Source organism: Sphaeramia orbicularis, chromosome 1, assembly GCF_902148855.1.
Source record: "Sphaeramia orbicularis chromosome 1, fSphaOr1.1, whole genome shotgun sequence".
In the NCBI taxonomy this organism is placed as follows: domain Eukaryota; kingdom Metazoa; phylum Chordata; class Actinopteri; order Kurtiformes; family Apogonidae; genus Sphaeramia; species Sphaeramia orbicularis.
In genome coordinates this window covers 16737721-16765261 of record NC_043957.1, presented here as the reverse complement: position 1 = coordinate 16765261, position 27541 = coordinate 16737721, and the positions used below count along the sequence as shown (strand labels likewise).

The following is a 27541-nucleotide window of genomic DNA, read 5'->3' as shown; positions in this document are numbered from 1 at the left end:
AAAGCTCCAAGCTGTCACAACAAGCGTCAGCGTGTCTCATCGCATAGTAATGTCGACCAGCAACCGTTCACTCTGCGCTTATGGGAATTTATATGTGTAAAGTTTGTATTTTGGTCCAGTTTAACGGAGAGCAGATGTCTTTTTAAACCCAGGTTTATTGTTGTTTGTTTGAAAAGAAGATTATCGCTTCCTGACTGAATTTGACAGTAAACCGCCTGGTGTTTTGTTCAACTGCGACAGACCTCACAAAATAACAAGGTAAGTTAGGAACAATGAGTTAACAGTAACTAACGAGTTGTCCAGTCATGTCTAATGTTAATTCGTATCGTTTCTTGATTGTACTTGTAATACTTTTTGTGTCACGATGTTGCGTGACATCCTCTCAGGATGCTTTTGTTGATTGACAGATGCGGTTGTGAATGAGGTTAATGTTAAAACTAGTTAAGACTAGTTTATTTTTATCGGACGTTAGCCAGGTTAGCTGTTAACGTTAGCAATACCGAACTACATTTTCACACTATGAGTTGGGCTTTGGTCAGGACTTGGTTATTCATTAATAAATAGTTTCGCTTAGATTATATTGCTGTACTTTATAGACTGTAGTTGTTGATGTGTACTTTGGTTTTCAGTGTTTTCAATGCTATCCCCATCTACTATAAGCTAATGTTACTAAGTTAACTAAGCTTACCTAGTTTCAGTGACTTGACTGTTTTGTTATTGTTTTGAATATATATACATTTTTTTTGGGTTTTTTTTGTTTTTTTTTAATTTAAAATAAAACTTCTCTGAGTTTGAGCTTCTTAAAATTGACCATTTTTTCATATATATATATATATATATATATATATATATATATATATATATATATATATATATGTATATAATTTACGCATTAGTAATATAGGTCAAGTCAACTATAGTGGAAAGGCATCTAAGGACAATCACTTTCTAAGACCTGACCTGATATGAACCGAAATGTTGAATTTAGTTGTTCTGTTTTAGTGTTTTATTTAATTGTACTGGTGTCACTTGGTGAAAGCTTTCATATTTTAACATTAAAAATACATTAATTTTTAAGAGACAGAGGTAATATAAGACCAGACATTCAGACATCGACACAAATAATTTGCCATTTGAAAACTTTTAGTCATGTTCATGATCCTGAAAAGTTTGAAGGCACTAGTCTAAATGCTAAAAAGTATTGTTAACAGGCGCACGTATATTCTAAGCCTTACCAAATGCTTTTCACAAGATTTGGTTGAAGTAACAGCAAGGATTTTGTGCAACATGTGTTTATTGTAATTGCTTTGCTTAGATTGATAAATATTAATTTAATATTAATTTTAAAAAATCCCTACTGTGCTCATTTTGTTGCATCTAAATTTTGCTCTGTACTTTTAATGTGGTTTTTATCATATATAAAACGAACTACTATAAAAACTACTATACTACTACTATAAAAAGAACTACTTGTGGGTAAAAAGTAAAGCTTCAGAACTGCAAAGCCCACATTTTGAATTGTGTTTTCTAAAGCGGGATGATATCCTCCATCATATTTATTGCAGATATTTACAGGTTGAAATTTGTTTTATTATTACTTTACTTGCCATTACAACTATTACTGGTAACTAGGTCAATACTGTTCACTGTATCATTATATATTTTCTTTATTTTCAATCTCTTTGTGATACATACTAAGCATGTTTTTTACTGGGCTCAGAAAATGACTGGGACATTTCTGACCTGAACTGGGAAGCCTAGGTCAGTAGATGTAGAATGACTAATTAGTAGTTAATGTAAGGGCTCTAAGTGGAGTTTTGGGAGGGATTTAACAGACCCACCACCACTATTGTATAGCAGAATATGTAATTTAGTAGTGGGATATACAAATGTAGGAGGAACTTTTCAACGGGGATTTCTGGTTTATTGACCTCTTTGTGTAGGTTAGCTGCTCTGTGAAGTGACTTTGATGTTTAATTCTCAACTTTGCAAAGAACCCAGAGTTAGGCTATTTATTCAACTTGGTGCACATGGATGACTCATGTGGTCCGTATGTGAGTCATTTTTTGTTGGCACTCTTCTAAACTTAGCCACAGCATTAAACCTTATGCCAGACGGATTTGGTTTGATGAAGACTAATTCTCAGAATTCCATTCTTTGCCCGCTCCTTCCCACAGTAGTTTCTTGTTTTTCCCTCTTCAGCCTTTCATTCCTGCACTTTTTCTTATTCAACAACTCAATACTTTGTACTGGCTTTTTTTTTTTTAATTTTTTTTTAGACCCGCAAGACATCTTTACACATACAATGCTGCAGCATCCCCGTTTCATTTTTCCTGCCCTTTGTCATTTTATCCCTCTGTCTGCCATTCAGTCTGTCATCTTTGTTCTGCTGTCTGTACTTGTATTCCCTCATTCCACCCACTGCTTTTGTCCCAACCTCCACCTGGTCTCTTGCTGGAACTATTACAGAGTGCTGCCCTGCCCTTCCCTGAGCAATCACTCCCATTACTTTCAACCCTTCAGCTACTTACTGAAGAATTTGGTTCTTGATAGATGGCAGTGAGTGGTTTATTGGGTACAACCCTCCAGAACACACATGTTTAACAGATAGTAACAGTCTGATTCAAGTCATTGTTATGTTATAGAGCTGCCATGTAGAAATGAGTGGATGTATCTCCAGTTTTGTGAGTACCTGTATAGTCCTTTAACAGGCTTCATATTATTTTCCGTGTAACTCGAGGAAGCTTGACAGTCATCAGATGCTACTAGAGCTGTGTTCAGCTGATACTGATAGTTTATAATGTTATATTGTCGCTGATGGATCAGTTTGGTTGATTGACTTCTAGTGTGTACTGGGCATATGTTTTGTTAATATATTAACTCACTCTTCATAGATTCTGTAGTTGACTGGAAAATGCCAGAGGCAACTGAGGCAGGAGATAGTTTTCTCATTCACTTCCTATGATCAGAGAACTGACAGTATCTAATGCTGAGCATAATTACATAATACATGAAATCTCAGAGTGGTACAGATTCAATTAGGCTGTCAACATAGCCTTTAAAAGTTTAGTAAAAATGTGAAGTGTAGTCATCTTATCTTTGTGAAATATTAAGTAAATATTATTGATGTTACAAAACTTTAAACCTACTGAACATAACACTGTACATCAGAGATTTACTTGGTAGATTACTTAACTCACTCTAATAATAATATACCTTCATAAAACCTACCTCTGGGAAAGTTACTTAGTACTTTAACTCAATGCTTGTATAAGAAAAAGATAAAGATTTGTCCAAAATCAGTATTATATGTGCCAAAGAAATCTTAAAATAATCTTTAAAAAAGAAGCATAATGAGATACTTTGTTTTATCTGCTGTTGTGTTTCTTTTTGATCAAGAGTGGAGAAACAGTTGATTTTGTCCACAGCGATTAAGTTCAATATCACATGCTTTAAATGCACTTTGGGCATTTAAACCCTGCTTTGCTGAATGAACAGCACATTTTGTTTATCTCTGCACAACTTTGCTTGGTTACTGTGCCAATAATATTTGCTAGAGGTCAACTAATGCTGGATTTTTAAAAGCCAATATAATATGTTATTGGCACCTAATTTGGTGGTACAGTTTGTTTGTAAAATGTCCTGTTGGCACTGATTAATCCTTCTATATCTTATATTTACCCAGCAGGCAGAGGGAGAACAGGGTAGTGTTGATTCCTGTGTCTTTCTGTCTGTGCAATAACTGTAACTCGCAATACAGTTCTACCCTGATGTTATAGAACCCATTAGTTTTGTTTGTATCTAACTTAAGAGTGCCAGTCTAACCCTCCCAGTCACGACTGTACAGTTTGGTTTCACTTTGGCCATAGTAAAGAAAAATTAAGGCTGAACAGGTGTTGTTCCTTATGTCTCTACCTCTCACACAGGTCCAACAAAATGTGACTTTAACCAAGATTCCCTCCTGCTAAGTAGTCATATTTTATTGAGACATTAGTAAAGTTATACATCTAGGTCTGTTCACCTTACACAATTTAAGCAGATAATGTCGTTTTAGATCGGTTCTACAGCCACCTTTGCAGATACCTACCTCATCACCAGATTACCCGGCACATTTCTAGAACTATTCTTTTTATTTTCACCCACAGCATGACGCTAGAGCTAGGACTTGGATTTTGGGACACTGCCGTTGAAAACTTTTTGAAAACTTTTATTTTGATGAATATTGTATGTGTTCTGTACACACATGGACTGAGTAAATATTTATACATGATTGCTTATTACCGTTTAGTGCATCTAGTTTAACAATTAAAGGTGGGGTAGGAGATGTTTTCCTGGAGCATTTTTACTATATTGCTTAAAATCCCCATCACACCCTGATTGCAACCAATTAATTAAATGCTCTAACACATAAATTTAAAAAAAAAAAATGTAGTCACCTTTGGAACGGACAGGACTGAAAAAAACACTATCCAGTCATTTTAACCGGCCCATCGAAATGATTGAATGGTGATATTTTACATCTTACCCAGGGACAACAGTGGAAAAATAGTTATTTTGCTAATACTGGCACATTTACAGAAATATTCATTGATGTGTACTGTCCCTGCTAAATAAATAGATAAATATGTCTACCAAACTGTCATTTGTCCCCCCCGCGAACCCCTCTTCATGCACAAATTCTGTGTTCTCAGAGGCTTGGAGCGCTTGTTCAGGAAATTAAGCCAGAGCTTGGCTAGCTATATTAGCTATATTAGGATGTAAAATTCACCGACAAGCTGTCTTGTCACTAAAATAAATCACTAGGGAATGTAACGTTAGCCAGCTAGGTATGAATTGGGGCTGTTCTGCCAACAAACATAATGGTGAAATGCACAGATTACAGCGTTCAAAGCAAGCTTTAGTGGGCTGCTAGCCTGACATCAGTCTTACTGCAATCAGATGTTCTTACTAGCCAGAGATTATTTAGAACAGGTGGGGGGGGGGGTTGCAATTGATGCTGTGCAGTGCTCGTGAACACCTGGGAACAAGCATTGTGTGTTCCGGTATTCTGGAGGCGTGGCTTTGGGGTGAAGTCAGAGGAAAGGGGTTTGGACTTTTGAATTGTATATTTTCAAATTGTAGCTTGCTCGAACTGTTTTTCCAAGATCTCCCACCCTACCTTTAATGAGTGGGATGGGGCCTCATCTTCAAGTGCTGTCATTTTAGGGTCATTTTTCTCTTTCGTTTATACATTTGCCCTCCAGTAAATTTAGCATATTCTTGCCTTTACAGGCCATTTACATATATCCTTGAGCAGCATTTAACAGTAGCCATGGTTAAACATGCTTTCTCAGCTGTCTTCAAGGCCCTTGATATCGACGCAACACAGTCAGACAAAGAATAAGGTTTTTAGGTAAAATGTAACTTAACAGGATAATTAGTCTGAAATGGTCTGCTTTAGATGAGGTCAGACTCTTTAAGGGGGTGAAATGAAAGACCAAGTAAGGAGAGGACAGTGCTTTGCGCATGGATGGATGTCTTGTACTTTAAGAAGGAGGGGGTTGGTTTGTCCATGAGTAGAATAGTGCTGAGCTGGGCTGAACTGAGCTGCCTTTAAAAGTGCAGGGAGGATTTGAGGGAATTATCGTACAAACTGCTCCCGTCCCTACACTCTAAGCTAAAGCCTGCTGACGTGTTGAGGGAAAAAAAAGAAATGCTAATTGTTTGAGGGAGAGGCCTTTGTTTTCTCAGCACAGTTACTGTTGCTGTGGTGTCAAAATATTTGTAAAACCTGTCACTGTTTTTTTGCACTGATACAACATGTGAAACAATGTCACTTCATGTCTTATATTGGTTTCATACATAGTTTGCCATAGTGTAATAGTTTTTTCTGACAATAGTTTCAAGATCCACAGTTCAGTTGCCACAACCTTCTCTTAACATTTTTTTTAATCATGCTGATATAAACACTGACAATTACAACTGAATTAACAGTTAACAGGCTTATTTGGCATAGTCCCAAAGGAAAACAAAGACCTTTTTATGCATGTAGTATTTATTTTACATGAAATAGAATCTAATTTGATATTTTCACACATTTTTAGATTATAGGAGGAAATAAATGCGCCTGCTCCATGTTAAAACTGTTTTGGAAAACACGATACAGGTATATTTTATACAAATATAAATTGGTTTTCATAAGCTGAACTGAATATTTACTACGTCAAATTAAGTGGGAACTGTGATTATGCATTAAACATAAAAGAAATTACTTTCTTTCAAACATTTTACTGTTAGTTTTCATGAATATGACCCTAAAATTTTGACAAACATAGCTCAGGACCGCGTCCTTAATAAACATCCAAGTGCATCTGCAGCTAAGAACCTGCTCCTTTATGCTGTTTTCACTGCTGTTCTTTAAAGTTTAACCGATAAACAGTAGATTGTTAACATCAAGTATGCTGGAAAATAAGACCTCACTGAGTGGATTGCTTGCAGCTGCGACTAAACGTTCACTTTCAGTGTGACTGAGAGTCGTCCTGTATGCAGACAGCAGCAAACACACAGCTGCACTCATGCGTTACGGTGATGTAACTTTGTCTGTTTTATTGTTTTTATTCTTGTCATTTTTGCTCATCTTGTTCAACATTATGTGCACCACATACAGACAATAAATTCATGAATAAGATCTTGGTGATGTGAATGAACAGCTTTGTTGACCCAAGGAATACTTTAGTAGAGAAACACTGGAAAATTCTGTATAAAACCAATCTAAAATAATGACATTAAGAGAATCTTGTGCATTCGATTCATTGTCAACGCCCTTTTAGGAGTAGAGCTTTTTGCGTCTCTATCTACACACTGACTTCCTGTGTCTATCAGCCACAGCTTCCCTTTCTGTCATTTTAGCACAAGTGTTGCCGCTGTGCTTCAGCCTGCTCACTTGCTAATGCTGTCAGGACACTTATTGGAGGCACATTTTTACCAGTTTAGTTTATCAAGAGCACAAATTGCTTTTTGGGGTGTAGCAGACACAGCCAGTTGCAAGATTTGCTAAAAAGTTAGAAGACTGGATCACTGAGCAGGTTGGTGGATTTCTGATGTTGTGGAGTCATTTATTGAGGATGATAACATAGAGCATGTTGATGACAGACAGACAGTGCAGGTAAAAAACTTCTCCTTCTCAAACACGCCGGTTTTATTCTGTTCAACTAGAAGACCATGATGTGAAAGGCAAATATATTATATGGGTTTTCTATTTCTATTTTTTTTACTAGTTATATATTTTTGCTCTGTAGTGGTTTTTAGTCCATTCATGGGTCAATATGTTCCTGCTACAAAAGTCGATGCAGTCAGTCGATAGACGTTGTGCCTTATGCTAATTACCAGCGCTGTAAGAACACATCTTTGACCAATCAGATTACTCCTCTTAAACTGCCTCTTACATAATGATTGTAATGGCAGTGTTTCCTTGCGTCTGATGCTTCCTAATGACCACAGTACAGAGCAGCTGAAATCAGGTTATTCCCTCCTTTATCGTTATCTGCTTCATCTCCTCTTAAACTGCAACATTTTCTCAAGTTGTCCTCAGTTTAAGTATGGTGGCTCCATTAAGGTATGCATTATATGTGTGTTTTTTTACTTCCTTGTAGTCTAGTATACAATGTATGAGTTGAATGTGTCTTAGACTTTGCACAGTATAATATTTGCACTTGTTGTTTAGGTGCCTTTTGGTGTGTTTGCATGAGTTGGTCATTTTACTCACTGTTTGTGGTGTTTGAGGTTTTGAGCGGCAGGATGGCTGTAGATTATCTGGATTACACAGGTCTGAGATTAAGAAGAAAGCATCTGTCAGAGACTTCCAGTACTACTATTTTAACTACTACGTCTACTGTATCATCTACTAATACTGTAAATGCTGGAATGAGGAGTGGTGTTTGTATAGGTTTCAGTTTGTCTCGGAGTTCATACGGTTCATTTCCAATAATCACCTAGTGCTTAATCCTACCAGTATCTACTGCACACAGGCTTTATGTTATTACCCCACCCCCCGAAGGGTAGACAAGGGGTATTGTTTTTGGTTTGGTTTGTTTGTTTGTTAACACTTTAGCAGCAAAACTCCATTCATACCAAATTGGGTTTATTGATTGCCAGTGACCCAGAATAGATTTTGTTACATTTTAGGAAAGGTACGTCAAAGTTCACATTTTTTATGATTTTTAAAAAATCTTCCCATTTACTTATAATGGGCAACATACGTGCGGGGGGTGGGGTTTGTTGTGCCTGGCACCACTTGTTAGAACTTAGAGCTGTGAAGAACTTCTTTGACTCCTTCTTTGATTAGCGTACAACAGATAAAGTGTCTTATTTTTTGTGGTAGGACAGTTAAATTGTGTAAATCAGATGGAAGGTGTGGGAGACATGGTTGAAATGTTTGTCTCCTGAGTGACATGAGATTCCTCCGCAACCACTGCTCTGGGTTGAATGTGAGTGATAATGGTGAGGACTTGTCAAAGCTCTAGCAGAACTTCATAAGATCTGAGACCAAGAGTTCCATGTCCTGTCAGTAATATGACTGGGGTTACAACATCTGTTGTTTACAGACAGAAAAGGTCCTCAGGCTTTTATTTGTCTGGTTGCTCCTGAGTCTCCTGAGTCGACTTGAAATGGAATAAAGCTGGCTAAACCCCAAAGGGAAAGGAATTTTAGCTCTATAATGAAGCCAAAGCAGAAGTGTGGTATTTTAAAGTGTAAACTGCTGACGGGGATTGGCTCCAAAAAGCCCTGGGTCCCTTAGACTTATGCTGAAGTTTTTGTCTTAAAATACTAGTTATGTACAGTCTGTTTAGTACATTCGGGTTGTTGGGAAGTTTATTGGACCAAGAGTTGACATTCCTCACGAGGACCATCAGAAAGGCAAGAATATCCATGTCTTTGCCTTTACCTTAACACCACCAGACTTCACAGTAGTGGAAAGATTTTTTTAACACCCTTAAAATTTAACACAGTCTCAAATGGTGTCAAGAACTATTTGTGGAAAAATCTTTTTTTGTTTTCCTAAAGGTGTGGCTGCATCAGACACTTGTTAACAAGAAAAAAATAGCCACACTAAGGTGTTACAGTCTCAACATGTCTTGTCCTGGATGTGTTTCATTATCTGCTGAAACTTCCAGTTTTGACCTTAATGGAACAGAGCATGTGCAGAAGGGAGCATATGGGTTTGGAGAACGGAACAATACTTGGCAGTGTTCAATGACTTAAGACTGATTCTTGATGCAATATGTCACAAATGCATGGGGTGAACAGAAACACCACTTTTTTTCCACCATGGTCACTGCCATTCAGTCTGGCATTTACACACATATATTCACTTTCTGTTGTTTTTGTTCAAAGTCAATGATTTCCAAGTGTATAAAGCATCAGTCTCATGTATGAAAATGCCTAAAATTAACAATGTAATCACACATTTTGGTTCATTTAAGTACAAGATTCTCTGTTAAGTTTTTTGGTCCTTATAGACATTTCCCACTGTACAAACATACATGTATGAATGTGTAACATTGCTAAATGATTTCACAGTTTGTCTCTTTCTCTGTTTTTCTGTCTCCAGTCATGTCCCGTAGGAGTTCTCGACTGGTGGAAGGTGGCTACTATAATTCAGATGAAGAATCTGACTCGAGTACCATCACCAACAAATACCGTGAGAACCCTGTCAAGTATGTGACCCTGTTTGTACGCATGTGATATTCAAACATTTAAAAGACGATTGTAGTTAGCAGCTCACATACACAAAACCTAATGATTAAAAAAAAAAAAAAAAAACAGAACAACTTTGTGTGTGTGCACTGTGTTTGTCTCTTACGTATTTCTTTTTTTTCTTTAGGGTTTTCAAAAAGAAGGCTGGGCCCCGTAAGGCTGGGTCTCGTACCTCTAGTAGAGCAAATAGCAATGACAGTTCTGCCATCGCTGATCCAGTCACCTCTGCAGACAAGCATGACGGTAAAAACCTAACAACCTATCAATGCAAAAGTCAGCACAGACCATTATTTTACCAAAAGTGGTAGTAATATCATTTTCAAATTCTACTCAGCAGTGGAAAATCTAATTTCATGTAGTAGTAAATGAAGCTTCAAGAGATAATGTGACAATGCAAACATTTTTGAGAGAAGAGATTTGTTTTTTTTTTAATTATAGGCATGTAGGAAATTTTTCTTAGTCACACAAAGTCCTTAACTACACTGAGTACACATATAAAATTTTCCACTGAACGAATGACATGTTATTATAACATACATTTGAAAGATAAAAATTCTAGTGGCAAATAGACGCATAACAACTATTGGTAGCATCTTCCTAAAAATTATGACACCTCACTAGCCCCTTTTCCACCTCAGGAACTTCTAAAATGTCTTTTAATTTAGCACAAACTAAAACTCGACACATTTCCATGGAAATTACCCGGAAAAAAATCTTTCGCTTGACCCCAAACTTTCCCTGAAAAAAGTTCCTAGTCAGGGGATATGACTTATCAGATTCCTCAGAATTCTTGGGGGTGGGGCTGTGTGCTGAAGAAAAGCTGATTGGTGGAACACACTTACAGCGTTCCACACTTCCATTCACCCTCCATGTTTAATCTAGTGGCGTCTGCAAACATGTTTAGTCCATTCCTACAAGATTCACATTGTGTTTTGATCATTTGAAATATGGAAGAAGCTACGAGAAGTGTATGACGCTTGGTGCCATTCAGTAAAATTTCATTCCATTTTTCATTCCAAGTTTGAAACTGTCTGTTGAGACCAGGCCACAGGGTGACTGACTATATTATTGAAACAATTTAAAAAATATGAATTGCAGCTGCAGAATTTTCTCAGTACAGTAAATTGAAATTAAAAGCGGTGGGTACTAACTTTGTTTTTCTGTCAGGTGTGAGTCCCTCACCTTTGAGTATCCAGTCTGAAACGACCATGAGGACCGTGCCCTACACGCCCACCACAGCCACCCCTCGGCCGGCCCTGACCCCATCGTCTCGCAGCCACACACCGGTCCGATCCCCCTTAGCACCCCCAGAGAAGACCCCTTATGCTGGACTCGGCAGCTCCATCAGGCCGGGATTACACTCTAGACCCAACCACAAGAATCAGAGTCAGAGTGGGGTAGACAGTTCAGGGTATTCGTCCTCTGAGGGTGCCTACAAGAAGCCCACCAGCAGCAGCAGCAGTCCAGGTAGAGTCTGCTGCAGAAGTGGAGCCCCCAGTACTGGATACTGGACCAGAATCAGCAGTGCCTTCTTCAGACTCTTGGGTGAGTATCCAGTTTTGTGTGTATTTATATTTTTGTTTTCGTGTACAACTACAAAACAATGTTAATGTGTCTTTTATTTTATGCAGACTCAGTCTGTTTGACGGCTGAAGCAGCGCAGTCAAGAGTAATGCAGCAGGCATCTTTAGGTATGACATTGTTTTTTGTGTTTATTTGAAAAAGGTCGAACAATTCTTTGTTAGCTTTTCTAAGTGGATTTATTCAGCATGAGTTCACGTGTGCATGTACAGCGCACATAGCTATCACATGTAGGTTTGTTTTCACATACTGTGCATGTGATTTGGCTCTGGCTTGGTAAAATCCCTGCAACTCAACTTCTCTTCTCTTTCTTGCAGCCAGTGCATCATTGAGCAGTCCTATGAGGAAGGCATTTGGCCTGAGTCTCCTCCTTATTGTGGTCATCCTCTGTAAGTAACTAACATTTATCACACTGTTGATCACCTGGCAAGTTTTTCAGACTAGTTTTGTAGAGACCTCAGTGCCCCTTTGTTTGGTTATGCTGCACTTTAATCCTGCCTTTTGTATTGTCTTGTTTTTTGTCTCTTTTTCACCTGACTGTGTTGTTTGTGTCTGGGTTTTATTAATTACGGTAGAATCAGCTCGGTCCTGACACATTGTCATTTTATACAAGTTTTTTTTTTTTTCTGGTCGTCAGTTTAGGCCATATTAAACAATTCCAGCTTCACAGAACAAATCTCAAACATTAGCAGTGTGACTGTGTTTGCTCTAAACAGTTTCAGTGTAAATATCTGTTTGGTGTGCCCTTGAGCCAAACATTTACTCTTGGACATATGTGTTCACATACTTTAGCTCCTGGAATGAAAATTGTATGGTGCAAGCCATTTAACCCTGTAAAGCCTGAACCATTAAATCACTGACAGAAAATTCCAGTTCTTTGAAACCGGAGTCTTTATTGCTCCTTCTGAACAACCCAAAATATGTTTTTTCAAATATCAATTTCAATGTATGATTTTCAATTTTGTATCATATTTGATACATTGGGTCTCAATGCTAAAATATTATTATTTTTGAACAAACAAAAACATAATATAACACAAACATGTCTAACAAATTGGTAATTCCTTTTCAAATTGGCAAAGTTCTGCCTCCTTCCTCATGAATGACAGTCTTGTAGTGTCACTGGAAAGGCCTCTGGTGAATGAATTCCTCCCCCCTGGTGGATTATCCATCTATTGGATGTATCTAATTGTATACATCATGTTTTTCAAGACAAAAATAACACACTGATCATGTAGAGGGCTTCAAAAGTCATGTATCAAATATGATACATTTGGCAATATAGGGTTAAGCTGTGCACCAGTTGTCTATAAGTATAGTATGCTACTAGTTATAGCCTGTACCAATGTTATTAAACACATAACACCTATTAACTCACATTGCATGTTCTAAATAGTCTTCCTTCATCCTTCATCCTGCATCCAGCAGCCATGATGCTGCTGGATAGCACCTCGGCTCTCCCCAGTGGAATCCTTAGGTTACTATTTTCTATCACCTGCATCCTAAAAGGCTGGGGAAGAGAAAACTAACAGACTACATAATGGAAAAAACAGAAGTTAATTTAAAACAAAAGAGAGGAAAGAATAGATTTACAATGTAGCTTGGTTTAGCATGGTCTGTGGCCTGTGGATGTCACCTCATCCATGTTACTCTAAGTTGATGAAAGACTTGAAAGTTAACACCAAAAACTAATAGAGAATAATCCCAACATGAAAACTCATCGTTTTATGTTATCTGTGATTCACACAACCATATTTCATACATGTCCTATCAGAGTAGTGGGTAAGAATGAACATTGTGACATATTTCAAGTCACATAATAATGACCTATACATAACGTGGCAGAATGTTACTCAAGATGTGTTACATCGTTAATCTTATAGGTTTGTGAAATCTAGTGATTTTATCATAATTTCAGTTAGAAAGTGTCACCATCCCTCACCCCTCCTGTTTTCTCCAGGTATTTGGTTCCTCCTTCCTTTCTTCACCTCTTTCTTCTCCCGCATGACTGTCATGAAGACCCCATCACTGACAAAACCCAAGACTGAACCTGTTCTCCCTCCAGCTCCTCCTTCTCAACCCAGCACCATTCAGCCTACACCTGTGCTGGTAGGGCTCAAGTGCACACGTTCCACTTCTCACTGGTCTGTTTGGGTTACACTGATTGGCCATGGATGTGTGAGTGGATGCACATGTTGTCGAGTAACTCTTAAGTCCTGTTTAGAATGAAAATTCTCCAAAGATGAGATGAGCTGAAACCTTAGATCTATAGTGTTTGTAATGTGATGGCCTGTGGCGTTCTCCAAATAGGCTAGTTTACACTGATGTAATGAGAGCCGTGTATCCTAGATGCGTGTCGTTTCCATAGCAACGTCTCTCTTTATTACCAGTCTGTAAGTTGCTGGATATAAGTTTTAGTCTCTTACAGTATTGATAATGGTGATGATGATGGTGATATTTGATGATGATGATTATGAGTTACTTTCTACAGCTGCATCTCTGAAGAATGCTAATGATGAATCAACCCAATAATTTCTTCCATCTGCTGTCAAAGCAGTTCTGTTGTTTAGAAGAGTTGGTATCATCTCTAATGCGTAGAGAAAACACAAATAAGACAGGATGTCACTGGAGTTTATGGTCACAGATAATATTGTCTTAGGCTACGTTTAGACAGCAGGCCTTAATGCACAATTTGGATTTTTGGGTGAAATCCAATTTTTTTGTGTGCTTGTTCATTTTACATATTAAATGCAACTTCTGTCAGTTCTGAGTACGAACTGAATGTGACCCTGAAGTGACCAACATGTGCAAAAGAGGTCATGACGTAATACGTGACCATGCAGGCACGCACTGTGTTTATGAAAGTATGTTTTTCCTGCTGCTCCTCCTCCAGGGACACAGAATTGTAATGTTTGTCACATTTCAGTGCCATAAAGGTCGGATAAATGCGACCTGGCCGTTCAGACTGAAGTCACATTGCAAAATATGAGATATGTATTGGATTTAGAACCTCATATGAAAATGGCCTGAGTCGGATTTGAAAAAATCAGATTTGTGCTGTTCAAACTGTCTTTAACAGATCGGATACAGGTAAGATATGGGCAAAAAATCGAGTTTGGGCCACATTTGCCTGCAGTCTGAATGTAGCCTTAGTCTTGAACTTCACAGTTAATTAAATCATCAGCCTGCGCAAATAAATACGGTGTATTTTATTGGAAAACATTCTAATTTTTATAATAATTCCTTGCAAGCCAGACTGTAAATTGCACTATTGTTCAGAATAATCACAATAAGAATTTTTCAAAAAATCGTGTAGCCCTAAGCTGGTACTCATAAGATTTATTTATGCAGAAGTGCAATGAAATGAGCAAAAACAGACAACAAAAGAATTTATTACAATTGGAAAATATAACATTAGAATTGATGAGTATCACTTTATTTAGCTGTATCTGTGAAGCATCTGAGTTGCATGCAACAACAAAAGCTTTCTTGTTGGGTACCCTATTATAATGAGATCAACTGTGTCATACCAGGATCCAGCCACTGTGTCTGCAGCTGTTGAAGCAAAGATGCAGCATCTTCTGGTAAGAAGAATTTGAAAAACGTAATAAAATGTAATATGGTCCTCAGCCAGGCAAACAGATTCAAGTCATTTTGAGTATTAAAATTTTACATAAATGTCTTTTGTCATCTTTAAGTTTATTTGTATTTGGTTGTAGGTGGAGCTGCAGCTTAAGCAGGACCACCTTCTGACCCAGGTGAGACAACCCCACTTTTTGTGTTCTCTCTTTTTTACATTATTTTCTCTCTTGGTGTTAAACCTGTGCAGTAAACATTTCTAGCTGGTGAAATCAAGATGGGAACCATCACTCTGAGATGAAAACACAGCTGTGACCCCTGGTGCTGTTTATTTCAAACTATAAAGAAAAGACTGATCGCTCCTGTTTTTTTAGCTTACTTGCCAACAGGCCGTAAGCTATTGTCATCATGCGGCATCCGGCGTCGTCTGTCGTCCATTACAAAAATTTTAATCGTCTTCTTCTCCGAAACTACAATTCTGATTGACTTCAAACTTGGTATACAGCTTCTTTATGATGATGTCAACAAAAGTTAGTGAAATTATTTGGATCCGGATCTGATTCTGGATTTGGTGCAACTTTGAAAAATGTCCCCATTATAAGAGATAGGAAGAGGATTGATGCAATAACTCAGTAAATGTAAATAATAGCAAGTTGAAATTTCTACAGTCCAGCCCTGATGGGCAGATGACCAAAACATAATGGCCACATGCTGATCAGGATCTTCTTCTGGAACTTACAGAAAATTAACACGGGCTCTTATGGGGAAAAAATTTCAATCGTCTTCTTCTCTGAAACTACAGTTCTGATTGACTTCAAACTTGGTATACAGCTTCTGTATGATGATGTCAACACAAGGTATTACAGTTATTTCCATCCAGATCTGATTTTGGATTAGGTGCGACTTCGAAAAATGTTCCCATTTGCACAGATGGGAAGTGGACTGATACAATAAATAAGTTTCAATGATATCAAGTTGGAATTTGAATTTTTTACAGATCTGATTGGAATATGACCAAAACATGGGCTATTTCTGTAATATAATAAATACACAGAACTGGGTGATAATAAATGGCATCTGGATACATTTCCCAAAGCTTTTAATTTGGCCGGTAAGCTACAGGGCCATTGGTCCTACAGTATTTTTATTACTTATCAAGACTTGAGTAGATCAGTGTTTATCAGTGTAATGTATATATTGTTCTGCCAAAAAAGGCTCTAAGATGCTTGATGCATGTTCTCTCTGTCTGTGTGAATGAATTCACACTAAGGCTTTTATAAGTGACAACCAAGATAATTAAGTTTTGTTTTAAATGCACGTCTATTTTATGCAAACCTAACTTCAGCCATCTTTTTTACCCACAAATGTCATTCCCCGCCACCGTTCATAGTGTCCCCATAAGCCCAGTTTAATAACCGACACTTCAATTAATTTCTCAGATGCAGGAGCGCCTACAGCTTGACCTGAAGAAGATAAGGGAAAATGTTGAGGCGCTGGACTCACAGACTCGTCTGCGTCTGGAGGAGCAGGTTTCAGGGCTCGGCAGGCAGATGGAGGATTACCAGAGCGACAGCCGCTCTGCTGCTGCCAGCCTCAGCCTCAGGATCCAAGCCATGGAGGCTCAGAACGCAAAGGTAACAAACAGATATACAATTAAAACTGTAAAATGTGGGAAATATCACAGTATAGATAATGCAACTGTAAAAAATAAAGAAGAGATATTGACATTTATAAATAGATTCATTCCTGATAGTCAGATACAGTCAAGAAATGGTCTAAGAGGGACAATTTAGGGCTAACGATGATTAAAATAATTACATAACACTATGATTTGAAGCATTTCATTATAATGATTTGTTGCCAAAGCAGCATCAGGAAACATTTGGTCCTTCAGGTGTAAAGACTGGCAGACGATCACCAGTTCATCAACAAATATGTGAGAAAAGGATTAAAATATATTAACCTGTTCCTTCCACCTAAATCCTGTTCATTTTTGCCTATTTATCAAGTTCTAAAGTTTATAAATGAAGAACCACAAAACCAAACTTAATCAATGACATGTCATTTGAAAGGTAATTACCTCATGTGGCTAAAATACAGCCTAAACTACATACACTAATCCCATTAACTTATATCCAGGTGATTCTTTCATGAATTATATTTTGGTGTTCAGGAATACTGTAAAATAAATTTAGCGAGTCAATTGTGGAGAATCTTAACTTTCAAAGAAGGTATAGCATGCCTATACTGACAAAGTTTTAGTGTAGAAACTTTGGTGTATTTGATAAGCTTTTATCTATTTTATTATCCCTCGGCCAACTCTGGCCAGAGGGTTATTGTATTTTATTATTTCATCCTATTTCATGCTGCACACACCGAGACCTAGGTAACTGTATTTCATTCTGATCATGTCTAAGGATTGAATGACAATAAAGCTGAATCTGAGTCTGATAATATGGTGACTGGATCGCTGGTGATCCACTGGGAAAGGAGAGGATAAAAACAATGTTCCTGAAAACACAGACATTTCATTAAAAAAGCTGCAGAAGTAATGATTTTGCAGTGGCGGACCACTGCTGGAAGTTGATGTAACAGAAATCCTGTTTCACACCTGACTTTTTTTTTTTTATCCATCATATTTGTTGTAGCTGTCCCAGGAGCTGTCCTCCATCCAGCTGAGTCCTCCTCCTGTCGCTGCCCCCTGTCCTGATCCTGCCCCTGTACAGAACCAGCTCACACCAGAGCTCCAACAGGCCATGGAGAAGTGGCTCACAGACCGCATCAAGGTAGGTGCAAAAAGACCAGACCACTAGGAAGGACTTAAGCAAGTACAAAAACTTCTCTGCAAAAAAGGGGTGTCTAAAAACAAGATAAAAACACTAAGTCTGAGGAAAACGGTACTCAAAACAAGTAAATATCTGTCCACGCAGAAAGATAATTCCACTTGACAGTATTTCTTGAATTAAGATTGTTAAATCTAGAAATAGGCATGTCTACAGATGTATGAATACTTAAATTAAGAAATTAGCTCTTAAAACAAGATAAATTAGCTAACACATCTAAATCTATGTTTTGTTTTGTTTTTTTAATCTCGGTAAGAACCAAATAATTTACTTTTATACTTTGAATGCATGCCAGAGCCTACATTTATACTTTTCTGCAATAAAGTAGATGCGTCAGTCTGTAAGTCTTTGAGCTTCTACTGGAGGAAAGAATGGACTTAAACCACTTCTGCAGATTCTACAGCACTTATCAATGAGTGGATGAATGTCTTGTATTGGTGAACATTGGTACATGTCATTGGATTTGCACATTGATGATAAACTTTATTTTGAACACAAGGAAGAACAAATGTACAGTCATTTCATTGTAGTACATTAACAGCATTTTGTGTCTGAAATGGAGTTGGACAAGGGTGTCAAACATGTGGAATGAAAGTTACAAAAATTACACTTGAAGATATTAACAGTCAAGGTTGTCAAAATCATTTTTGTTCAGGTTCCACATATAAACCAATATGATCCCAAGTAAAATAACATTGCAATAAACAGTGCAATCTTATCTTATCTTATCTTATCTTATCTTATAACCCATAAATAATAACTACAAATTTTCATCTTGAAAAATTATGTGGAAAAAAATGTGAGCAAGTAAAAAAAAGTAACATTACACTATGAAAATATTTACATTCACAAATTATTCTTTCACAGCTGTGCGTGTGTGTGTGTGTGTGTTTACCAGATTTTTTCCTTTCACAATAAAATGTAAATAAATGCATAAATAAACACAAATATGAATAACCTGAAATGTGCAATTTTAACAATAGTCTGCCTGTTACTAGATGTTTTGTGCATTTGTTGATCCACTGTGATCTGTAAGTTGTGCTAATAATAAGATAAGACGTAATATTATAGAAAATGTTCTTATTTTAGTTCCAAACTCCACCATTTTAATTATATCATGCTTGTTACCAAATGTTTGTGTAACATTGTGTGTAATGTACATGTATAAATAATAGGTTGAGGCAAAATATTGTTAAAATTGCACTAATTTTTCAAATGAAATTTCAGTTTCTTCAGTTTATTCACACTTTTTGGTAAAATGTAAACATTATCTTAGTTTAATGGGGGGGGTGTGGGGGGGGGTTTGTACAAAAACAAACAAAGTTGGAGTTGTCATTATTTATAGGTTAGTATGTCATTATTTTACTGGTCCAGCCCACTTGAGATCAAATTGGGCTAAATGTTGCCCCTGAACCAAAATGAGTTTGACACCTCTGGAGTAGGAAGAAACAGAGCTTATCTTGTCCCACCTCAATTAACACCGAGTAAATTGCATCATGTCTGTGACTCAGGAGCATGAGGCCGTCAGAGTTTTAGACAAAGCTGGCAGCTCTGACTGTGGACGCCCCATGGCTGACAAGATGGCCGACTTCGCCCTGGAGACTCAAGGTAGTAAAAAGAGCTTTATTTATTTAATCATTGTTTCTAGAAATACTCATTTAGTTTGATAGTAACATGGAGTAGGTCATGTGATTGAATCAAACATACATATTAGTCTGAGTGATGCCTGTTTAGACTGTAAACTCCATTAAACATAATGGATGTTATGGACATTCATCCATTAGTGTTACATCTTAAATAACTGGTTTGTGAGTGATATTAGGGCATTAGTGACTTCAGATTTTTTCAACTGACTTACTTGTTAATAAAGTCGAAGTTGAGTCAACAAGTCGTATGATGACGTCATCACATTGACAGCGGAGGAACAACACAGACACACAGCCGTTCAACAATGAGCAACTTGTATTAAAGTTCACTGGAATATTAACAACGTACAAGAGCAGAACAAAAAACTGGCAAGACATAAACATCAACAGTCCTTCTCAGACATTTTAACCACAACAAAACATAGGTTAAGAACTTGAATTTTCTTTTAAATTTAAGTAAACAACATAAAGTGGGAAAAGGTTAAGACAGCCAAGACGCACAGCATGTTAGAGAAAAGAGCGCATTGTCTTCATGAAATAAATGAACAGAATAATCCGAACACACTGGCTGTCCACATTGTTATTCAGTATTGGTCGTGCTTACATGGTTCACAGAACATTACAAGATGATAGTTTTTCTAGATCACAATCAGTTCAGTAATTCTACTCTGAGTTGTCTTCTTCCTTCAGTCTTGGTCTTGCGCCAGTGATATGCAGGTTTTTTTTTTTTTTTTTTTTTTTTTTTTTTCAACCCACTTTTATAGAATTATTTGACCCGCCCCGCAAATAAAGTGACATGTTTTGGACCCGCACCAACCCAACCGGGGTCCGCTGATCGCCGCATCCCTACCTTGCACTCCCCATGTTTTCATGTAGAAAGATGAGAGTATCGACATGTGCTGAATGAAGGCTTGCATGCTGTCGGGTGATGGAAGGGAGAGAGAGAATAACACACGACTAGTCGACTCCTCCAAAGTAACGTCAACTTGTGCCACAGACGTCGACGTGTTGACAAACCGGCTTTTCTGTTAATGCCCTAATTCATATTGCAAGTCTGTTTGGAGTGGTTAGAGGTTAGATTGGCTGGTTAAGACTAGTGCGGTTCAAAGGTTGAACTCTTTTCTCCTCAAACTTCTGTCAGTGCAGCAGAATGTACAGCTAAGTAAGCTCACCTCTAAACTCCACAGGATTTGTATGAAATAAGATTCTGTCTGAGTGTGGACATGAGTCCTTTATCATTTACAGCTTTATTTGAAGAAGCTTACTTTCTATTTAGCTCTGTTTCATTTTGTGTAATGGGGTGTTGAGTGTTTTTTTTTTTTTTTATTATTTTACAGTATATCTTTGAGCTCCTGCCTCTATTGTATTTCTGTGTGTAGGTGCCAGTGTGATCAGTACCAGATGTTCGGAGACATATCGCATTCGCTCTGCGTGTGTGACCCTGTTTGGATTTCCTCTGTGGTACCCATCCGAAAGCCCACGCACTGTTATTCAGGTATTCTGTCCATATTTCTCTCTTTTTTTCCCCTTTCTCTCATTAAAACTCCAAACAAGGGCAGTTAACGTTTTCATGCATTTTTTTGTTAAGACTGAAACCTGTGATAGTTCTTATTTCAATGTAAAATCACAAAGCTAATGTATAACCAACACAAGTGAATTATATTTATATTCAATTACTACTGCTATTGTGTGTCTTTAGTCAACAGTTGTAATGAAAATGAATCAAGACAAGTAGTGCCAGGCACAACAAACCCCGCACCTCGCATCTATTGTAGCTTATTTTGGCATCAATCCAGTTGATGTGTTCATGTCTAGGTGTAAGGTGATGTCAGCAAATCAGTTACCTCTATATATGTGCCAAGTCTGAAGCAAATTAAAACAAAATTGATGTTTTTATAGACATTTGAAATTTCACCCTTTATATGTAAATGGGAGAAGAAAAAATATTTTATAAACTTATAAAGAATTTCAACTTTGACCTACTTTTCTCAAAATGTAACCACATCTATTCTGAGTCACTGGCAATCTATAAACCCAATTTGGTATGAATTCAACCAGTAGTTTTGCTGCTACAGACGTGAAATTTCATTTATTATAAGTAAATAGAAAAAAAGAAGATAAAGAAAATTCATAAAAAATTTAAACTTTGACCTACTTTTCCCAGAATGTAATGACATCTATTCTTGGTCACTTGTAGTCTATAAACCCAATTTGTTATGAATTCAGCCAATAGTTTTGCTGCTAGAGTGTTAGCAAACAAAGAAACAAACAAACCGAACCAAAAATAATACCCCTTGCCTCCCTTTCAGGGGGTGGGGTAATAATCATTGGGGGACAGTATTTCTTTCACTTTGTGCTCCCTGTCATGCACATTTAAGTATAGTGGTGCCATCAGTGTCTCCTCCCTTTTTGCCAGGGTTACCCGGTGCTGCTCCCAGGAAAATGTTGGGCGTTTCATGGCGTTCAGGGGACCCTTGTCATCTCCCTGTCTCACCCGATCAGGATAACACATGTGACTGTCGACCACCTGCCACGATACAACTCCCCGACCGGTCGCATCGATTCAGCACCCAAAGACTTTCAAATCTATGTGAGTTGTTCCAATCGTACATAGATCTGCATCTGTTTCTCACTAGTCGCTTTTCCACTGGACATCTGCACAAAACTTTACCCATATTTACTAAATGTCGAAAAAAGAGAAGTGCGTAAGGTCAGTTTTTCCATTAAATCACAAATGCGATGATTTTTTAATTTATTATAACGAGATGACACAAGAAGTCATTCCATAAACATGACGATGAGAGTAAATATGGTGTTGATTTGCGGATATATTCATTATTAATATTATATATTACCTCTCTATCTCGTACTAAATGAAAAAATGATTGGGTTTCCTGGTGTGTCCACACATACCGTGACATGTTTCTTCTTCTTTGTTGGTTGTAACGTACGTCAACATTTGTTTTTTTTTAATTAACCTGACTAGTTGCGAAAAAAGGTCTTTCCATTGCAGTTTTGCGCGATATACAATTTGCGCTACGCCCGAAAAACCACTTCTTGCCAGCGCAAAAACTTTTAATTGAAAAATGAGACTTTTGGCAAAATTGTCGTTTTTCCATTAGGTAGATTTTTATGCGCAAGTTATATTTGCACAATTTGAGGGTCAATGGAAAAGCAACTACTGATTGAAAACCACATTATGAACAAAGACTATATGATTCAATTAAAAATACAGAACTGTATGTATGTATACAGTATTTGATGGCAGTAACAAAATGTAACAGTCATTAAAAACCAACATGTTACAGTAGTTTATTATGATTTTTTTTTTTTTTTTGTGAGATGTCTGTTTTGAGTTTGATCTGACAAAATTGGGAAGATCTGCTTAAACACATGTGTAGGCAAGGCAAGGCAGATTTATCTGTATGGCACAATTCATACACAGGGCAATTCACAGTGCTTTACAAAAATGGAAAAGAGAGGTTAAAAACACACAATTACAATTAAAACATAATCAACAAAACATAAATAATGATAATGTGTAATCAACGTGTAATGTCTCTTTTTCCAGGGGATGAAAAATGACACAGAGGAAGGAACATTACTTGGAACATTCACTTACAATGAGAATGGAGAGTCGACACAGACATTTCAGCTTCCTGTAAGTCCAAACTGACCATCAGGTTGATACTTTTTTAACCATTCATTCCCATTAGATCACAGGTGATCCAGTCGCCATTTTGTATTGAATACACTGACGTTTCTACAATAAAACCTTTGTCAATATGGACATGATGTACCTTCATAGAAAGCTTAGACTCTCTGCAATTGAGTTGTATAGTTTATTTTACAGTAACCTTGATCTCCAAAACATAATTAGTGAAAGAGTCACCTGGACAGTGACAGAAGCTAATGGAACTTCCTACCTGTTTGGTGTCATGAGATCACATGACTGGTCCATTCCATCATTAATTATATTCCTGTTCAAAAATCTGGAAAAAACTGCTGTTCAATTTAATCTGATGGAGTTTACGTAATATTTTATCCACGTTAAAATGAATGATTTTTTTCTAAAACTAGAGGTTATTTCCTTAAAATGAGGTGTCACTGATTAATTTTGTCCTTGTGGTTGTTAAGTTCTAAAGCTTAGAACTGAGTAAATAGGTGAAAATTAACACAAATTAGGTGGAAGGGACAGGATAAAGACTGGGTGTAACTTATTTACTTCCTGTTCTACAGAAACACTGTGAGTTTAATTCAGACATCTTCAAATGCACACAACCTGACAACTTTTATCCTGTTCTTGTTTTTGCCTTGATTCTTTTTACTTTTTTTTCTCTTCACTTTCATTTTTTCCTCCCTTTTCTTTTTCTCTTTTATTCTTTTTTGATGTTCAATGCAGAATCCGAGTGACGTGGTATATCGATGTGTAGAGCTACGAGTTCTGTCAAACTGGGGTCATATCGAGTACACGTGTCTTTACCGGTTCCGTGTTCATGGAAAGATGGTCTCTACATGAAACACAGGAGTCGACGACGGCAGCGACATGACAGATCTCAGATCAGTGTGGAGTATACGCCTTCTGACATGTGCTGATGTCCTTCTGTGGACGTCTGAGGTGTGTTTGCACCAAATGCTACTGAAGAGAAAATGAGTGTGACTGTGTTTCAGCTGGAATGGGATGGATATGCTGTGTTTTCTAATGTTTAATGTAAAGTGACAAAACTAAAAGTTAGTTTTGCACAAATAAAAGTGTGCACTTGACTTCAGAAGAATGTACAGAATTTAGTCTACATAGTTTTTCTCTTTAAATCCAAGCAATTGACTTGACAGCGTAAAGTTCTGGCAACTTTATGCTTTTGTGCCACAAAATCATTCTACATATATAGTATTATTATTTTTTAAATGTATTATATATTATTGTGTTTTTTTCATGTAATTACTGCTTTACATTCATACAGCACTTGGGCTGGGTATATTAAAATATTCTATATCGGCACCGATACCTTGGCTTCAGGACCAGGATCCTAAATAGTACTTATTCAGTACCAAATTTCCTCATTTAAAAAACAAACAAACAAACAAACAAACAAACAAACAAACAATTCATTATTATTTTCTTCAGCCCATTTGCTTTTTATAGACATTTCTACAACATAAAAATCAACTTGTTTACTACGATATAAAATAGTGAATAAGCTCCAGTGATTAACCTCTCCACTCCAGTCGCCATCTTGTATTAAATACAAGTTAATATTGCAAATCTTTTGTCAATATAGACTTGTTATACATTGTTATAAAGCTTAGATTCTCTACAATGGAGTTGCTAAGTTTATTTTACAGTATTCCTGAGCACCAGGTAACAATTAGTGAAAAAATCATCTGGATAGCAATCAAAGCTAAATGGACTGGCGGATGTAATTCAGGTTGTACTTTATCAACAAGAAAAAGAAATGTTCTGAAGCTAGAGGTTATTACCTTTCAACTAAGGTGTCATTGATTAATTTTGTCCTTGTGTTTCTTCAGTTATAAGCTTTAGAACTTAGTAAATAGGAGAAAATTAACATAAATTAGGTGGGAGGGAACCGAGTTAATCAGTTTAATTTTTTTTCCATTATAAGATTAATCAACAACTATTCTGATAATAGATGATTATTATGAGAATTTTATATTATTATAAGGAAAAAGTCAAAATTAGACATTTGATAATGTCATGATGACCTTTAGAAAACTCCTTCACCATATTTTTGTGATTTATCGACAAAAACTATTAATCAACAGTAACAATAGTTATAAGTTGCAGCCATACTGACAAGGTTTACACATTTTACATCAAATGATATAGTATTACCGCACATCAGGCATTTTTCAATACTCAAATGTGTTCAAGCAACTGGATCGGTGCCATAAAAGTATCATAGGAGTCCTAGGACCCAGCCCTGTTCACCACACAGTCCGACCCGGAGCCTCTGGGTTGATAAATAATGTTATTTTTCATTTGTGCAGCTGTGTGGTGAAGTGCTTTGTTCAGTGACATTCAATAAGACTAAGCTAGTTAGACGTGAAAGTGTCCGATGTGCTTTTCTGATCTTCACCTTTACCACAATATGTAACAAGTAATAGGAATTACGCAGCAGTAAATCTGCAAATTATAAGTTAATTATGAAGTCTACCAAAAAGTAACGCGTGCAGCTTAGTGATACACTTTATTTTGGCTTTTAGTCCATTTTGATTTTGTACTTGAATACTTGAAAACCTCTAACCTCTTCAGGAGGCATCATGGTACCTTATGATGTCTGTGTTTCTGCTTGGCTGTACATAGCTTTTATTTTTTTATGAATTATGCAATCAGGAAGAATTATTTATTTGGTGAAAGGAAAATATTGATTGAAATAATTTGCTGTTGTCTCTGATAATCTCGTGTCATATTTGAGTTAATATCCAAAGTGTTTCAGACCACAGACTGTAAATAAATATGGACACAGTGACAGATCAGAAAAGTGAAGCCAGATCACGCTGGTCTCGCCCTGGTGGCTGCAGTTCAAAGGTCATACATTGGGTGAACTTGGTCTCTATGTGTATATTTTTGATCAGGTGTATTTTAATAACTTATTTGATGCTTTAAAACAGGGTGATTGACAGCTGTTAGGACCAACGCAGTCCAAACGTAGAACTGCAAACCAATCAGACATGTAACACGAACTACATGGCGACTCTTGTGGCCGTGGCTCTCATGGGTTTTGGCTTCATTTTTTCACAATGGAAGGAAACTGTCAGGACATCACATCATCCATATTTATCTACAATCTGTTACAAACCTGTAAATGATTTTACCGTTCAGTATACATCAAATGCAGAGTGCTTTTTCTAGCGGAATTCTACCATTTGGTAACAGAAGGATCTCTGTAACGTGTGTTGGCTTTTGTTTTCAGTAGTTATTCTTTTTTTTTTTTTTTTTTTTTTTTTTTTTTGTGCAATGGTTTGTTTTGCTGCTGGGCTTAAAAACTGTTGGCAGAAATGAACATTATATTGGACAGAATAGACCTCTGGAATTCAGCAAAGTGTCGTCTTTCCTAATGTTTTCTTGTTTCACACAGGATTAGGACAGAAGTTAATACAATAAAACTCAGTCGAATGACCTTAATATTGTGAAAAAAAATTGTTTTAATTTACATAATAATACATTTTGCATCATTTATAACCAGTTACTGAACCTTATGAAAACCAGTTAAACTAAAACAACAGCAAGTAAATAAAATAGTTTGTAAGGTCACTGCAGTGCCATTGGTTAAAATTTTCATCATGACAGTCTTTCATAGACACTGCATTGGTGTCACATCAGAATCAGAATCCTGTTTATTGCCATGTAAGTAAACAGGGTTCACATTACTAGGAATTTGCTTCAGTGGTTTGGTGCATGTATAGAACATGAATTAGATAAGAAGCATGCAGTTAAAAAATTAAATACAATAAAGTAAGACAGACTTATAATAATGGAATATCAAATTTTGCAAAATATACAATGTGAAGAAAAGCAGTGGGTTTGAGTGGTTCACATGGTTCAGATTCAGACTGATTCATCATTTATCATTAGTTTTTTGGATGTCGATTCAGGCTTTTTATACCTTTATGATAATTTGTGTCTAAAATTGGCCCGAATGTATATTAGTTACATGTTTTGATTTAATTGTTGATCATGAATTTGTAATAAATGGAAAAGATGGGAATCAGAAATGATTCAGTTCAGACAAAAAAAATCTGATACATAATTTCAGAAAAACAAGTCAGTGGTAGAAAGTCAAAAGCATTCAGATGTGATTGATTGAATAAAATATTTTAGATTTCTTTTTCAGTGATGTAAAGATGAATTTACATATAATCCATTTATGGTTCATACTGAAGGATGCGTGGACACCAGGTGAAAAATGACATAAAACTTTTTGTTTGATAGTGTGAAAATGTTGAACACAACCCAGTAACAGCATTTCTTTTAAGTATTGGTGTCACTTCCTTATTATGAATTAAAGTCATAATAAATTTCAGTTATTATTTTCGTGAAGGCACAGAAGTACACCTGTGTAAATGTATGATCTTGCTGCATTTCATTGTGTTCTTATAGTGATGAAAACTGAAGTTAATACTGGGTTTGGCAATGTT

At 36.7% G+C, this 27541-nt stretch overlaps 1 protein-coding gene across 4 annotated transcripts; it reads left to right on the top strand.

The window, feature by feature from the left end:
- On the top strand, window positions 1-26836 carry sun2 (Sad1 and UNC84 domain containing 2). 4 transcript variants are annotated; one of them, XM_030161552.1, is made up of 16 exons: window positions 1-258; window positions 9590-9695; window positions 9863-9978; window positions 10903-11280; window positions 11367-11426; window positions 11634-11705; window positions 13277-13425; window positions 14850-14900; window positions 15036-15074; window positions 16335-16529; window positions 17544-17681; window positions 19250-19346; window positions 20764-20879; window positions 21801-21974; window positions 22956-23045; window positions 23787-26836. In XM_030161552.1, the coding sequence occupies exons 2-16, from the start codon at window positions 9592-9594 to the stop codon at window positions 23901-23903; spliced, it is 1896 nt and encodes a 631-aa protein (XP_030017412.1). In that variant the 5' UTR covers window positions 1-258; window positions 9590-9591; the 3' UTR covers window positions 23904-26836. The 4 variants fall into 4 exon arrangements, with proteins under 4 accessions (XP_030017412.1, XP_030017351.1, XP_030017557.1 ...); XM_030161491.1 differs by lacking the exon at window positions 1-258 and adding an exon at window positions 2654-2684; XM_030161697.1 differs by lacking the exon at window positions 1-258 and adding an exon at window positions 6950-7064.
- Window positions 26837-27541: the final 705 nt, after the last annotated feature.

What these genes read in the sequence shown, in the direction of transcription:
- sun2 (XM_030161491.1), top strand. An exon ending in CCAAAGACTTTCAAATCTAT is followed by an intron (nt 21,975 to 22,955) that starts GTGAGTTGTTCC and finishes CTCTTTTTCCAG; the next exon opens with GGGATGAAAAATGACACAGA. An exon ending in CACAGACATTTCAGCTTCCT is followed by an intron (nt 23,046 to 23,786) that starts GTAAGTCCAAAC and finishes TGTTCAATGCAG; the next exon opens with AATCCGAGTGACGTGGTATA.